At 36.4% G+C, this 17,187-nt stretch overlaps 1 protein-coding gene across 1 annotated transcript; it reads right to left on the bottom strand.

The window, feature by feature from the left end:
* Positions 1–6,970: 6,970 nt before the first annotated feature.
* Positions 6,971–9,204, bottom strand: LOC125422556 (putative disease resistance RPP13-like protein 1). The gene is made up of 3 exons (XM_048474612.2): positions 8,884–9,204; positions 7,652–8,563; positions 6,971–7,405 (listed from the first exon to the last, which is right to left on the bottom strand). The coding sequence occupies exons 1-3, from the start codon at positions 9,202–9,204 to the stop codon at positions 6,971–6,973; spliced, it is 1,668 nt and encodes a 555-aa protein (XP_048330569.2).
* Positions 9,205–17,187: the final 7,983 nt, after the last annotated feature.

A 17,187-nucleotide genomic window follows, 5' to 3' on the forward strand; every position in this document is an offset into this window, starting at 1 on the left:
TTTTTCAAACTATTACAAGTGCTGTGGCTTCTTCTAGTTCATCGGAAAAAATGGGTTTTATAAAGTTGATAGCAAAAGGGACGTGGTTAATCTATAAATTTCCTTTTTTTCTTTTTCTTAACTTGCATGTTTATGATCTGTCTCCACCTCAAATTTTGCGAAAACAATCACTGATATCAAAACAAGAACAAGTAGACAGGCTATTGTTCAGGCAAGAGTTGGAGCTTACCATAGAAATAAATCGGCTACATTTTTTAGTGGGGTGAGTGTTGTAAGGCCATGCCATTTAGTGATTTTAGGTGTAAAATAATAAAGGATGGTGAGCTTGGTCAGAGTTGTGGGAAGCAGCTCCTTCTTTTGGAAATGAATCCGCAACTTCATTGACGCGGCTGATTTTGAAGTATGCAAGAGATGAGCGTGTTTGCAGATTCCTTTGCATAGTGTGGGGGGTGGTTATGCATATGTTACACAATTTTTTTTACCTTTTATTGATGCACGTTTAAGTGTTTTGGTATCACTTCTGTCATGTTTGCTCTCTATGTTTATGGCAAATAAGTAAACATGTGCTTTATTGGTAAGCTGACTGCAAAATATTTGTCCATTAACACTCAAATATGTAATCCGTTCTCATATGTAAACAGACTAAAATGTCTTTTCATTAAAGAGACATTGTTGTACTGATAAAATTCCTCTAGAAATTCTGGTCTTGTTTGTACGTGATAATTGACTTTTTTTTTGGGTGAATTACTTGATAATTGACTTGATAACTTGTTCAATTGGGTAATTCTTTTCTTGGGATGCTAGTACAAAAAATAAGAATATCTCCAGTCTGAATGTTGTATTGTTGCTGTAGTCTTTGTTTGTCTACAATGCATGTGTGGTGTATGTTTTGATGTCTATGCTTAGCATTCTGATTGCTGTTTATTGATTCATTTATTTTTGGAACTTCATATTTCATTGTTATTAATTTTATTATTTTTTTTCACATGTTCATTCATCTGAACTGTAGACATTGATTTTCCAACTACAACATAAAGCTACATATTCTACTCCGATGTCTTTATTTATTTTGTTTTTAGGCATGCAGATGCTGTTAATAATTAAAAAGATAAGAAACGGTCCTCACTGGTTTTTGGCAAAACATGTATGGCTTATACGTGTATCTTTTGTGAGCTATAGAGTCATAAATCAGATAACATCCTTAACAATTTAAAAATAGACTATTAGCTTTACATATAATATTTGATTCATATATAATACGAAAAAAGCATCCAAGGTCTGAATATTGTGATTGCATGAATAGTTCATCTCTGTAACTAATAATATTTGATTCTTAAAAATCCACAAATTGAACAAATTAAAATTGTCAATCTGCATAATTTCAAATTAAGATGAAAATCCAAAGAAAATGAACAGAGGATCCTCTTCTTCTCATTCATTGCCGCAAGTACACCAACACCGTAAGCCCATATGAACATCCAAAATTCAGTCATGATAAGAAGCAACCAATCTTGAAACATTCTCAGGGAAAAGAAATCTTCAACCAGCATCAAATTTGAGGGAAAAGATCAAACAGAGAGCATATATACCACTCATCATGAAAAGTTTCTACCAGAACCTGAAAATGTAAGTTAAAGAAAGTTGAATCTAACGGAATATGATGGTGAACAATATCATTTTCAAACCACGTGGGTATGGAACATAATAATAATAATAATAATGAGAGCATCATATGTATATAATGAAAACTTGTTTTCCAAGTAACTTGGATATTAATGAAAAGAAATATTATATTTGGTGCATGAAAATCAAAAGTAAATTTCCAACATAATCATAATGTTTGTAGATTTAATAACTATTCGGGCTTAATCTTTTCAGCAAACAGTTTTAAGTACAAACATGAGACTGCATACACGAGTCTCTATTTCATTGACTAAGGCATTTTGTCGAACTTCCTCAGTTTATTGGTTTCCAGTAAAATGTTTGGGAATGAGTTCTCACCAAAAGGAGACTGCAAGTCACCAAAACTGACTGTTAGTGACATCTATAAGATTTATAGGTAATTAATTTGTTTGCTTCCACTACTAATCATTGAAAATACTTAAAATATGAAAGCTTTCCTACATAAAAATGCATAAGTATATATTCAGGCTGGAAGTATTTATATCCTTGGCTTCCAATACTTTCATACTACAACTGCTTAAGGAATTAGCAGTGCCTCACACTAAAACATCACACGAAATGAAAATCAGGTGCATGAAATGAAGATAGTGCAGAAAATATAGAAAAAAGAAAAAGATAAAAATGAAAATAACCATACCAGTAGGAGAAAAAGCGATAGATGTTTATGTTTCCTTATAATCCAGCGATATGGAAGGATACGAGCAATCTTGTGCCAATCTTCTCCTACATCTCTCAGGCATTGAGATCTTAGGTAAGGACATCCTTCGATAACCAAACTGTTGAGAGATGGTGGCAACCCCTCTTGTGGTATGAGCTCAAGTGCATAGCAATATATTATACACAATGTCTTAAGGGATACAAGCTCGAACAAGGCCTTACCATTTAGGGCTTCAATATGGGGAAGTTTGATGGAGAGTTTAGTGAGAGTTGCCGACAGCAGCCCCTCTTGTGGAAATGAATACAATTCTTTATCTAAGATGGAGATGTTTAATTCAGTAAGAGAGGTGAGTGTTTGGAGATTCCAGTGCTGAATGCCTGTAGGATTTTTAAACAAAAAAAAAACACAGCAAAAGGAAATGAAAGAAAACAAGGAGCGTAAATAGGTGTGAAAACTTATTTCATTCATTTCTGGACAAAAATATATAAACATAAGCTTACAATAGTAAATCACCTACTTTTCACCTGCTATTGCAGTAATCATACCACCAAAAGACAAGCCATACTTTGGCTACCTAATACAATAGTGTTTTACCAAAAAGCTGAATATAAAGTAACTAAACATCAAAAAGTAACTAAGACACCAACAAAAGTGTCATTACACTAACACTCCTCCTTGACACTTTTGCTGGAAACACTAAGATCATTTCTCAATGTTTCAGACCTTTTTCTTGGCAAAGCTTTCGTCAAAATATCAGCAAGCTGGACCTTAGACCTGCAATGAACCAACTTCACTTCATCATTTTTTTCAGCTTATAAACTTTGTCTTCCTTTCCTTGAACAACAAAGCTTTCAGGTTATTCAACATACACTTCTTCTTGCAAGTAACCATTTAGAAATGCGGATTTCGCATCTAATTGGTAAGCTTTCCAACCTTCTTTAGCAGCAAGAGCTATTAGAAATTTGATTGTCTCGTGCCTTGCAATTGGTGCAAACGTATCTCCACAATCAATACCTGATTGCTGCACGTAACTCTTTTCTACCAATCTTACTTTATGCTTGTTTATAGTACCATCTGCATTGAGCTTGATCCTAAAGACCCACTTCACTCCAATTGCCTTTTTGCCTTGAGGGTTTTTCACCAACTCCCAAGTCTTGTTTTTGTTTATCAGGCTGATTTTAGTTTCCATGGCTTCTCTCAGTGTCTCGAACTGATTTGCATCATAGAAAGTAATTGGATCACACAATGCTAGGTGGCATCTCTCATATACATCTATCAAGGGTCTTATACCTCGGACATCGGCCAAGGGTCTTGTACCTCGGACATCGGTCACGGATCTTGTATCTCGAACATCGGCCAGAGGTTTTGTACCTCGGACATCTATAACGGGTCTTGTACCTTGGACATTGGCCAGGGGTCGAACATCGGTCACGGATCTTATATCTCGGACCTCGGCTAGGGGTCTTGTACCTCGAACATCTGTCACGGGTCTTGTATCTCGAACATCGGCCAGGGATCTTGTACCTCGAACATCTATCATGGGCTTTGTACCTCGGACAATTGGCCAGGGATCTTGTACCTCGGACATCGGCCAGGGGTCTTCTACCTCAGACATTAGTCAGGGGTCTTTTACCTCGGACAGGGAACAAAGGTCTAATACCTCAGATATCAGTCAGAGGTCTTTTACCTCGGACATCGAATAGAGTTCTTGTATCTTGGATGCTTCTCTCAGATGCATCAGGTAAAGGTCTTGTACCTCGAATGCTTCTCTCGGATGCATCAGTCAATGGTCTTGTATCTCAGATGTATCAGTCAAGTATCTTGTACCTCGGATGCATCTCTCATATACATCGGACAGGTGTCTTGTACTTCGGATGCCTCTATCATATACATCGGACAAGGGTCTTGTACGTCGGATTCCAATGACATTTTCATCATCTGAATCAGCCTCCTCCTTAATTTCATTATGTTCTTGGATAAAATTCTCTTCTGAGGCTTGAACTTTACTCTTTTCCCAATTCCATCCTACTTCAAAGCTTTTATCTTTCATTCCAACATTTAGAATTTCACTTCCATGTTGATCATATATTGTGCAAGACTTATCTTGAAAATTTAGAGAATATCAATTTTCAAGCATTTATCCCACACTCAACAAGCTTTGATTAATTTTAGGTACATATAACACATTTTAAATGAGTTTAGTACCTGTTGAAGTTTCCACAGCAACATCTCCTTTGCCTTGGACTTGGGAAACAAAGCTTCTATCTAAGCACTTAAAGAGATCAACATCATGTGTCATATGTTGAGTACAACCACTATCCACCAACCAAGCTTCTTTACTACCGTTTTCTGCATAACATGTAGCAACAAACAGCCTTTCCTCACTTTGCCATGCTTTATCAGCAACTTGTACCTGGTGTGCTTGTTGTATTGGTTCTACTTTGTTTTTGCAACCTTTTTTAACATGTCCAAGTTATTTGCATGCTCTACATTGAACATTAGGCCTAAACGAGCAATATTTTTCAGAATGGTTGTCCTTTTTGCAGAGAGCACATCACAAACTTCTTTCTTTCACCCTCTCTATTTGTACGAACACCATCTCGTCCTTTGTCATTACTTCCTCCACCTTGCTGCTTCCTTTGGTTATTGTTTGCTGGAGCCTTGCCTTTTTGTAGTGCTAGAAAAGCACTTTTTGGAGCCTCTTCTTGTCTTTTAGATTTTCTTTGTTCAATTGCTTATAAAGCATTAACAAGCTCTGACAAAGAAATCTGATTCAAGTCTTTTGACTCCTCCAAGAATGAAATCTTTGCTTCGAACTTCTCTGGTAAGCTAACTAACACTTACTCCACCATTCTTCTGTCACTCAGCTCCTCTCCAAGAATTCTGATTTGGTTTACTACCTTCATTAGTCTGTCAATGAAGTCTTTTACCAACTCAGAATCCTTCATTTTTAAAGTTTCGAACTCCCTCCTTAAGTTCAATATCTGCATTTGTCTTGTTCTTGCACTTCCCTGGAACTCTTCTTTCAGCTTGTCCCGGACCTCTTTAGCTGTAGTGCAAGTCATAATTCTGGTAAACATTACTTCTGAAAGACCAGCATGTAAAGCTGATAAAGCCTTAAACTTTTTTGCAACCTCCTCACTATGTTGCTTTATTTGAGCGATAATGGCATTTGATGTCAAAGGGGGAGGATTTCTATTGGTCTCTACAACTTCCCACAAGTCAAAAGCTTGAAGGTAAGCTTTCATTTTTATAGACCACATGGCATAATTTTCTCCATAAAATATAGGAGGTGATGGAGTAGAAAAATGAGTTGAAGCCATTTAAAAAAACAAGGAAAGGTAGAAGGAAGGTTTCTGTATTTTTTGCTATTTCACTCACAGCCCCACTAAGATCATTAGAGCTCTGATACCATTTATAGGATTTTTAAACAAAAAACACACAGCAAAAGGAAAGGAAAGAAAACAAGGAGCGTAAATAGGTGTGAAAACTTGTTTCATTCATTTCTGGACAAAAATATATAAACATAAGCTTACAATAGTAAATCACCTACTTTTCAACTACTATTGCAGTAATCATACCACCAAAAGATAAGCCATACTTTGGCTACCTAATACAACAATATTTTACCAAAAAGCTAAATATAAAGTAACTAAACATCAAAAAGTAACTAAGACACCAACAAAGGTGTCATTATACTAACAATGCCACTTGTGAAGTTCTTACAGCAATGGTAAAGTGAAAGCTTACTTAAATTAGTAGGTAATCTGCCTTCCCCAAATGACTCCATTTCTGGACAGTCAGAAATATCCAAAGATAGAAGAGAGGGAACAAGGGTGTTCATGTGATCAGGCAATGACCTCAATTTATCACACCATTCGATTGAAAACTCTTGCATGATGGGAGCAGGCAAGCCTCCTTGAGGGAAAGATACAAACTCACGGCAGTTATTTAATTGATGCATATAAGAGAATGGAATTGGAATTCTGCACCACTTGCTTGTTCCAATAATGTAAGAGACTCTAGGCATTGTAGATCATCCAAATGAATGGACTTCATGAAATTACAACTTGACTTTATTTCCATCTCTTTAAGGGATGGAAAGCAATGCTTACCTAGGAACTCTAGTTTGTTGTGTTGGCTAAGTTGGACAGTTTCTAGAGTTTCAAGTAAGCATAGGCCTCCAATTAATTTCGGACAACTACTTAGATAAAGCTTCTTAAAACTAAGGAAATGATCAACTTCGTCCCCTTCAATAAATGACCACTCTTTCCACTCTGGCATATCTTGGAATCACAACGATTGTAAGCATCTAAATGGCTTACTTACCATCGAACAGCCCATGTTGCAATAGAACTCATCGCCTATTTTTGTCAGTTCATCAAATCCTCTAATCTCAAGTTCTTTTAGGAATGGAAGCTGGCCAAGAGTCGGCAACAGCAAACATCTTTTACATCCAAGTAGGTGTATCCGTTCTAAATTACAAAATGAATGATCTCCAATCCAGTTTGGAAATTGTTCACTCATGTAATATTAAATTTTGATAAACTTGATGTTTGTGTGAGGTTGCAATCTATCCAGTACCTGTTCATGCATTGGGGAGCAATAAGTACCAGAATTAGTAAAGCTTCAATCAAATTCTAAGTGGCTGAGGTACTGTTTATCTTTTAAATTGGCCATTGAGACATCTTCAACATCCAGAACATTTTTGAGCTCTAAAATACGAATACTGCCTCTCAAAAGTTGAAGATTTTGCAACTCCTTAATTGTAGGCCCACTATGTTTGCCCACCATAAAATAAGGTAATATTTGCAAATCTTTCAAATTACCAATTCCTACGGGTATGTTACACCCGACTTTGTATTCCAGCTCAAGATAGCGCAAATTAATTAGCTTTCTCATGTCAGGTGGCAACCGCTTTAGCCTTGAACAATTTCTCAAAAGTAATGTCTGAAGATTGTACAAAGTACAAACTGTATGTGGCATCTCTTCAATTAAGCTGGAAGATAAATCCAAATATCTTAGAGATTTCAAGTTTCCAATTGAATCAGGCAACTTCAAAATCTGAAAGTCACATAAAGATAGCACTCTTAAGCTTGACAAGGGGAATTCTTGTCTGATTACTTGAGACATGTATAATTGTTTGTCACAAGACAATGATGAGTAGAGAAAGGTGTGAAAATACTTATGCTTATCTCTAGAAAGTGATGAGAAGAACATGGTGCGCAAATGCTTATGGTTATCTCTAAGTGTACCTTTTTACTCCAGACCACGAGCACCACATCCTCCAAAATATGACAAATGTCAAACCTTTTTTGAAGGCTTGGAGTCTCCTTCATCCCATCTCCAACATAATTCTCCACTAATAAATGTAGCCAGATCATTCACGAGGTCATGCATGCCAAAATGAATTGATCCATCCCTACCTTTTGATTGTTGAAATAATGATCTTGATAATATTTCATGAAAGTACTCTTCGCCAACTTCTTCTATCCTTTGCTTTTTGGAGGGTTGGATGAGATCTTCAGGCATCCATAACTTGATTAATTGATCTTTATCAATTTCATGGTTTTTGGCGAACATTAAGCAGTAAGAAAAATATTGTTTAATATGTGCGAGTAAATAATGATAACTTATCCATAGAACAGGAAGAATGCTATTTTTTTCTTTGGGCAATTCCCATAGGTCATTGTTTAGTATTTTCAACCATTCTTCTGGATTTAGTTGATGATGTAAGAGACCACCAAGCGATTTTATTGCCAAAGGAAGACCTTGACACTTTTGGACAATTTTTTTGCCGATTTCTTCTAATTTTGGATGGGTTGATGGCTGATCTACATTGTTGAAGGCATGTTCTACAAACAATTTCCAACAATCATCACCGGACAATGTTCCTAAGTGATAAGATGGAACATCACGCATCACTAAAGCAATACCATCATTTCGTGCGGTAACAATGATTTTACTTCCACATGCTACAGATTCAAAAGGTTTTTTTAACTCATCCCAGCTTGTATTCCTCTCGTTCCAAACATCATCTAGAATGAGTAAAAACTTTTTTCCCTCCAAAGCCTTCTTCAATATAACTTGAAGTGTATTTAGGTTCAGGGCATCATAGGTTTGTCCAGTGACTACTTCCTTTGCAATTTCTTTTGTTATTCTGAAAATATCAAATTGTTCTAATGCATAAACCCAGGCCATTTTGTCAAAACATTTCTCACCCTGTCATCATTGTAAATGAGCTGAGCAAGAGTGGTCTTTCCAACCCCACCCATGCCTACGATGGGAATTATAGATATCTTGTTGCTGCTTGTAATTTCATCTGATAGCAAAAAGTTAATGATGGCTTCTTTTTAAGAATACCTACCATACACACCAGGTTCTTCCACTAAAGAAGTTGCAGGCGTTCTTTGTGAAAGCATGTTTTGAACACAACCTTGCAAACCAAGTTGATCTTTTTCATTTAAAATATATTCTAATAAATCAAGGATCTTCTCTATCTTTTCCTTTGCTCTATTTAGAGTTAGGAAGATTCTCTGTACCTTAAACGTAAATGCAGATTCACCTTCCACTTTCCAAGCCAAAACTTCAGTATTTATCCTATCCATCAAGTCTTGTGCATCATAGATTACTTGTTGGAGTTCATCAAGCCACTTTTTCACATCTGGGTTTTCGATTTGCTTCTTCTCAGCATCATTCAGCACCGCAGTAGCTGACAACAACTTCAACTTCATCTTCTCTAGCAGCTGATCACCAAGGCTCTTTCTTTGGAAGAATCTTAAGACCTCCTGCGAAGCCATCCTCTTAAGCAATCCATCGAGGGAACCAGAGAGCAAAGCTCCAACCACCAGTTCTACTGCCATGTTTTGTCGACTATATGCTAAAGGGAATTGCAATACAATGGATGGAAACTCTCTAGTAGGAAAGAAGGAAAAGTTTCCAGATTGTATTAATCTTATTAGATAACATAAGTCTTTAGAATACCATATGAGATGCTACCTGAGGTTAATGTTTTTGATTTGTTTGTTCATTTATTTGTTTATCAAAAATGTTGGGTTTTCTTTAAAAAAGTACAAAGGATTTTAACATCTATTTGTTAATTTGCTCAAAAAAATTGATAAAAAAATAAATAAATAAGAATAGTATGCAATGATGAGAAAGTTAGGGTAGGTAAATTACATAACATAGTAATAATAATATTGTGAGGGAAGAAAAAAGAAAAAAAATATTTTAGAAATTTCAAAATCACTGTCAAACAGAATATTAGGATGATTGTCAGCTAAATGACACGGTGCTGAACCAACCAATCAATATGCACTCAATAAAATTCAACTAAAATAGAAATCGGACTTTTCTCTCTTCTGCCGAATGCGTTTTTTCAAAGCTTTGCCATATCTCTATCTCACACTTTATTAAAATAGAATTATGTTCATACCTTGAATTGTAACAAAAAGATCGAGGACAGAGCTTTCAGACTCCATAGCCAAATCTGTAGCAACAGATCTACTAGAGAGCTTGTATCCAAGTTCAATTCTATGAATGAAAAAGAATAAATAAATAAATAAGACAACACTGATCATTTTAAATCATATAGTACTCAATCAAGCACACAACCAAAAATATATTAATGAAAATGATATAGCACCATGAATATATAAAAGCCAAAATAAGCTCCTCCGACCACCTGAAGGGTTACAGAGAAAAAATGAAGCTACTCCTACTAGATGTGCATCTATAATTTGGTTTTCACAAAAGGAGTTTGAAAGATAGTTTAAATGGTTTCTGGTGTTCGAAACTCAGAGAAATGGCTTTGTATATCATCTAATTTCTCTTCCTTAGTCAACGCCCGGGAAGCATCCTGCTGCTAACATCTTTGTCATTTTATTCCCAAGAATAAATATAAAAGGCATACGGTTTAGAAATTTTCATCATATTTCTTAGGATTTCACGTTAGCCTCACTAGCCTACAAAAAAATTGACATCTCATCCACTCTTGCAACTTTTTTTTTAAAAAAAAAAAGAAAAAAAAGAAAAAATACTAAAACTAATATATTCATAGCAAACAGAGAAAACAGAGCAATGCAGAGAAAACAGAGTGATGCACCATTTTCCATGTCTCGACCGCTTCCTCTTCTCAAACTACTGTGCTTTCTCATCTAAATGATGCGTACTAATTTGTGATTCTTAGGTGAAAGTTATATAAATTTGAAATTTTATTGAAATTTGTGTTTTTTTTTTTTTCCTCCCCTTAATTCATCTTCTCAAGAACAAAACAGAGCAGTTGTTAGTGGTTGGTTTGGATTTCGGTGCTTCCAAATTTAAGCACAAGTAGACCTAATGATTACCATTATTATCATTTTTATTCCTTTTTTTATTATTGTTATCTGAAATTCTTAATTGATATTTTGAAAGGAATGTTGTTTCAAATTTAGATGGTTGATTTTCATAGTATTAGAAGTGCTGTGGCTCCTTCTGGTCCAATGGAAAAGAAAATGGGTTTTATATAGTTCATAGCAAAAGGGACATGGTTGAAAAGCCTTAATCTATAAATTTCCAAACTTTTTATTTTGCCTTATTATTTTTTTTTTTTAGCAATTCATAAGTCTGTCTCCACCTCAAATTTAGCAAAACACAATCATTGGTATCAAAACAAGAAAGATAAGTAAGCAAGTCCTTGGTCAAGCAAGAGTTGGAGCTTGTCATAGAAATAAGTTCACTACTTTCAAGCCAGAAGAGGTGTTTGAAGGCCTTGCCAACGCCCTCCTTTGGAAATGAATCTAGTGTAACGTTTTAAGGAATTTGAATGATTTGGACGGTTTGTAATAGTGGGCATTAAATGAAATTTATTTTGTTGCCGTTTTGGGTTTTTGGAAAAGGAAAGAGTCAAAGAAGAAAAAGAAAAAGGCTTTTCTGGGATACGAGAAAAAAGAGGGAGAAGAGAGTAGGAAAAACGATTGTTTTTTTAATTCTTGTTTGAACAGTGAAAAGATTTTCTAAAAGGTTTGCATTTAGAGAGTGGTAAAGCAAAGGTATACAAAAGGTTCGAGGGAAAGCTTTGGTGGTGCTGCATCCAAACATTTTCGATTCCGTTATATCCTGGAAGATAACGTCAGAAAACATCTGCACCGGTGGGACGAAAATTGTCTTAAGGACACTGTGGTATCACACAAGCCTCGGACTATTTTTTCAACCAGCAGATTAAAACTAAGGACATATAGGTTTTTATTTTATATTTTTATTTCCTATATTTGATAATGATTATTGACAATTGTTATTCCACATATATCCATGTTATTTTTCTAACATTCTTAAGACAATTTTCCGCATGAATATATGTTTATATATGTGGATTGTTCAATCTCGTTGTTGATTAGTAACTTTCAGGTGTAAAGTATTTTGTTTAAAAAAAAAAAAAAAAGGCTTCAAACCCGAGTGGGTTGTGTGATGGACATGTGGTATTTTTTGTTTTTACTTATTCAAATGTTTATAAATATTTTTGTAAAATATACATGTCCATGATTTGATCTATTTGTTGTGTTGGGTTTGTTAGAAAGTTGTTTCTTATGGGTTTGAAAATTCTTGGGCAATTCCTTATCATTGTTTAAAATTAAATTTTTTTTTTCAAAAATTGAATTACCCATGAATTTTAAGATTTTTGATGATTTTTGGCCAATTTTTGGTGCTGGATTAGCGAAAAAGAGGTGAAAAAATATGAAATGGGTCAGAAAACCTGTTTACCAGTAAAATAGGTCGAATTTGACCCGGTTGGAAGTTAAAGAAGGGTTAACAATGGGTAAATGGGCCGAATTTTGGGTTAATGGGTCTGAAATTGGGTACTGTTGGATCTGGCCCAGTTCAAAGACCCAACTTAGGTTAGAACAGCCTACTGTTCAACCCAAGGCCCAAGCCCAGATAAGACCCAGCCCACATGAACAGTGGCCCAATTGGTATGGGCAAGGCCACGTGTCGACCATCAGCGACGCCACATGTCATCCTCTGAGAGATCCACGTGTCTGATCATTGAGTTGACACGTTGTGACCTATTACAAGTGCCACGTGTCGATCTCCCATGGTGCCACGTGTCAGCATATAACAGCACCACGTGTCGTCGCCTTAAGTGTGCCATGTGTCACGTTGTGAATGAGCCACATGTTGGCCTCCGAAGACGCCATGTGTCGGTTTGTGGGTATGCCACATGTCGGCCTCTGGCGACGCCACGTGTCAGTGACAGTATGTGAACAGTGCCTGTGAACAATAAATTTTGTGGGTGTATACAGAAACCCTAGAAAATCATATTGTTTGTGTTTTCCTATTGGAAATTGGTTGGAATTAGTTTGTTAAGATAGAATAACAACTAATTGATTTTTGGTTTTTGTGATTTTACAGAAATGGCAAGTGGAGATGTGCCCGTTGCACAAGTGGCAAAACAGACTCCTGTGGTTCAAGCTCCTCTTACTGCAAGTCATGCAGAAAGACTTGAGAAGTTCGGTGGAGCGAATTTCAAAAGGTGGCAACAGAAGATGTTGTTTTACCTGACTACATTGGGCCTTGCAAGGTTCCTAACTAAGGACGCACCACCTAGTAGTGAAAAGAGTGACAGAGAAACTCTGATGGCGGTGGATGTGTGGAAGAATTCTGATTATTTATGTCGGAATTATGTCCTTAGTGGCCTATCTGATTCCCTATACGGAGTGTACTGTAGTGCGAAGTCAGCGAAAGAGCTGTGGGAAACTTTGGATCGGAAGTACAAGACTGAGAATACTGGATCCTGAAAGTTTGTGGTAGGCAGATTTTTGGACTATATGATGGTGGATACCAAGCCACTAATGAGTCAGGTACATGAGTTGCAAGTGCTCATCCAAGAACTTCTTGCTGAAGGGATGATCATTAATGAAGCCTTTCAAGTAGCTTGTATGATTGAGAGACTTCCTCCAAGCTGGAGTGACTTCAGGAATTATCTGAAGCACAAAAGAAAGGAGATGGATATGGAGGCTCTTGTTAGCAAGCTTCACATAGAAGATGATAATAGGAGAACTGACAGGAGATCCATGAAGGCCGCTGTGAAGGCCAATGTTGTGGAGCATAGGAGTAGCTCCAAAAGTCAAAAGAAGAAACCTGGAATGAGTTCCAAGTTGGGGCCTAAAGGAGGCATCTCCAAAAAGGCCAAGTTCCAAGGAAAATGCTTCAATTGTGACAAGATGGGTCACAGAGCGGCAGATTGTAGATTGCCGAAAAGGAAAAGGAACAAGGAGGCACAGATGATAGAGCACATAACAAGAGAGGTTAATGATATTGCCCTAAGTGCTGTTGTCTCTGAGGTGAACTTAGTGGGTTCTAACCCAAGAGAGTGGTGGATAGATACAGGTGCAACCCGCCACGTGTGTGCAGATAGGAGCATGTTCACCTCCTTCGAACCAAAGGCAAATGGAGAGAAGTTGTTCATGGGTAACTCTGCCACATTGAAAATCTAAAGGGAGGACAAGATTGTCCTGAAGATGACCTCTGAGAAGGATCTGACTCTAAATAGTGTATTGTGTGTACCAGACATTCGAAAGAATTTGGTGTCTGGATCGCTGCTAATCAAACATGGTTTTAGATTAGTGTTTGAGTCAGACAAAGTTATCTTGTCCAAGTATGGGATGTTTATGGGAAAAGGCTATGAAGTCAATGGTATGTTCAAATTGAATGTAATGACTGTAAAGCCAGAGTTTATTAATAATAAAGCTAGTAATTCTTCCGTTTACTTGCTTGAGTCTTCCATTTTGTGGCATGGTAGACTAGGTCATGTTAATTTTAATACTCTGCGGAGGTTAATTAACTTGAATCATATTCCCACGTTTGATATTGATACCAAACATAAGTGTAAAACTTGTGTAGAAGCGAAATTAACGAGTTTATCATATCAAACAATTGAAAGAAATAATGAACCTCTGGATTTAATACATAATGATGTATGTGATTTAAAGTTTGCACCGACTAGAGGTGGTAATAAATATTTTATCACCTTTATTGATGATATCATGAAATATTGCTATGTGTACCTGCTTAAGAGCAAGGATGAGGCCATAGAGAAATTTATTCTCTATAAAACGGAAGTTGAGAATCAACTCACCCGCAAAATTAAAGTGATCAGAAGTGATTGTGGTGGAGAGTATGTAACTCCATTTGGAGAGTATTGTGCTCAACATGGCATAATACAAGAAGTTACTCCACCATATTCGCCACAATCGAATGGTGTGGCTGAACGAAAAAATAGAACTTTGAAAGAAATGATGAATGCAATGCTGTTAAGTTCTGGAGTACCTCAGAACTTATGGGGAAAAGCCGTTTTGTCGGCAAACAACTTTTTAAATAAGGTGCCCCGTAAAGATCAGGTGAAAACACCTTATGAACTTTGGAAAGGAAGACAACCTACCTATAAATATTTACGAGTGTGGGGGTGTCTTGCCAAAGTTGTGGTACCTACTCCTAAAAAGGTAAAGATAGGTCCCAAGATAGTAGATTGCATCTTCATAGGATATGCACAAAATAGTAGTACATATCGGTTTCTCGTGTATAAGTCAGAGATTCCTGATATACACAAGAATACAATAATGGAATCGAGAAATGCATCATTTTTCGAACATAATTTTCCGTATAAAGTTGAAGAAGGATCGAGTTCATCTAAACGAACTTATGATGCTATCAGTGATGATAATCATGATAGTGATCAAGATCAAGAGACTGAAGTTGAGACTGAGGTTGAATTAAGACGAAGCAAAAGAGTAAGAACGAAAAAATCCTACAGTCCAAATTTTCTTACTTATATGCTAGAAAGTGAACCTCAAAGCTTCCAAGAATCTGTTATTTCTCCTGAAAGAAATTTATGGAAAGAAGCCATAAAAAGTGAGATTGATTCCATATTGCAAAATCATACCTGGGAATTAGTAAATCTTCCTCCAGGTTGTAAACCATTAGGTTACAAATGGATATTTAAAAGGAAGATGAAAGCAGATGGAACAATAGATAAATACAAGGCAAGGCTTGTAATTAAAGGATACAAGCAACAAGAAGGCCTTGACTATTTTGATACTTATTCTCCGATGACGAGAATAAATTCCATAAGAATGGTACTGGCGATTGCTGCATTGTGGAATCTTGAAGTACATCAAATGGATGTGAAAACAGCCTTTCTTAACGGAGATCTCGATGAAGAGATCTACATGGAGCAACCTAAGGGTTTCTCTGTACCAGGACAAGAAAACAAAGTCTGTAGATTGGTAAAGTCCTTGTATGGACTTAAACAAGCCCCAAAGTAATGGCATCAAAAATTTGATAGTGCCATGCTTAGTGATGGATTTAAGATAAATGAGTGTGACAAGTGCATCTATGTAAAAGATATAGAGAATGGATATGTCATTCTTTGTCTGTATGTAGATGACATACTCATAGTAGGTAGTGACGACAATATGGTCCAAACTACAAAAACGATGTTGAAATCCAAATTTGATATGAAAGATATGGGGCTTGCAAATGTGATTTTAGGGATGAAAATCAGGAGGACTTCGAATGGTATCATTCTTAGTCAAACGCATTATGTAGATAAAATACTGGCTAATTTTAGTAAAGATGACATTAATATAGCCAGAACACCCATTGATGTGAGTTTACACTTATCTAAGAATAAAGGAGAGAGTGTAGCTTAAGTGGGATATACAAGGGTGATTGGAAGTTTGATGTACTTAATGAATTATACAAGACCAGACTTAGCCTATGCTATAAGTAGACTAAGTAGATACACGAGTAATCCAAATGATGAACATTGGAAAGGAATCGTTAGAGTATTAAGATACTTACGATATACTCGTGAATACGGACTGCACTATACGAGATATCCTACTGTATTAGAAGGATACAATGATGCTAACTGGATATCAGATATAAAGGATTCAAAATCCACTAGTGGCTATGTATTTACATTAGCGGGTGCAGCTGTAACGTGGAAGTCCTCAAAACAAACAGTGATAGCTCGATCCACGATGGAATTAGAGTTCATCACATGAGATAAATGTGGAGAAGAGGCAGAATTGCTACGCCAATTCTTATAGGACATTCCAAGGTGGCCTAAACCTGTGCCAGCTATAAGTATACATTGTGATAGTCAATCTGCGATTGACAGGGCATAGAATATTATGTATAATGGAAAGTCTAGACATATTCGTCGTAGACACAATTCTATTAGACAGTTAATCTCAACTAGAGTTATCTTGATAGACTATGTAAAGTCAAAGGATAACATTGCGGATCCTCTAACCAAAGGGTTAAATAGAGAACTAGTTGAGAAGTCATCGAGGGGAATGGGATTGAAGCCCGTGAGTAAAGTCGATACGATGGAAACCTAACCTAGTTGATTGGAGATCCCAAGATCTAAGTTTAATAGGACAACGCAATTGTAAAGACTGGTATGAATCACTGTGGGGGTTAATCCTCTGCCCATCCCTATGATGAAACAGTGATAGATAGAGGTTAAGCATGAAGTATGCTTTTAATGATTCCTAAAAGTGTGTGTTTAGTAATCTATGTATAGTTATGGTGATTACATTGGAAATAGGAATCACCTATGTGAGAGAGAAGAGTGGCCGCTTCAAAGGAGAATTGTTAAAGGCGCAATTCTTTAAAAACTCTCATAGAATCAGGCAGGTGTTCCAGGTCAAAATGAACACAACAGTGAGAACTGAAGTGTACCAGGAAGGAATCTGTGTGAACTATGTTGTCATTTATACAAATGACGAAATGGTTCAAAGATATCGCATCTACCATTAGTCAGTAAAGAAGATATAGTTTCACAAGGGAAGGTTCAAAGAGTA

This window comes from Ziziphus jujuba, chromosome 2, assembly GCF_031755915.1.
Source record: "Ziziphus jujuba cultivar Dongzao chromosome 2, ASM3175591v1".
Taxonomy (NCBI): Eukaryota; Viridiplantae; Streptophyta; class Magnoliopsida; order Rosales; family Rhamnaceae; genus Ziziphus; species Ziziphus jujuba.

Bases quoted from the DNA above. Each gene is read 5' to 3' on its own strand.
- LOC125422556 (XM_048474612.2), bottom strand. From the start codon at position 9,204: ATGGCAGTAGAACTGGTGGTTGGAGCTTTGCTCTCTGGTTCCCTCGAT. The intron at 8,564-8,883 runs GTACAGAGAATC...CAATGATGACAG, and splicing joins AATCTGCATTTACGTTTAAG to GGTGAGAAATGTTTTGACAA. The intron at 7,406-7,651 runs GTTTGACATTTG...TGTGACTTTCAG, and splicing joins ACTCCAAGCCTTCAAAAAAG to ATTTTGAAGTTGCCTGATTC.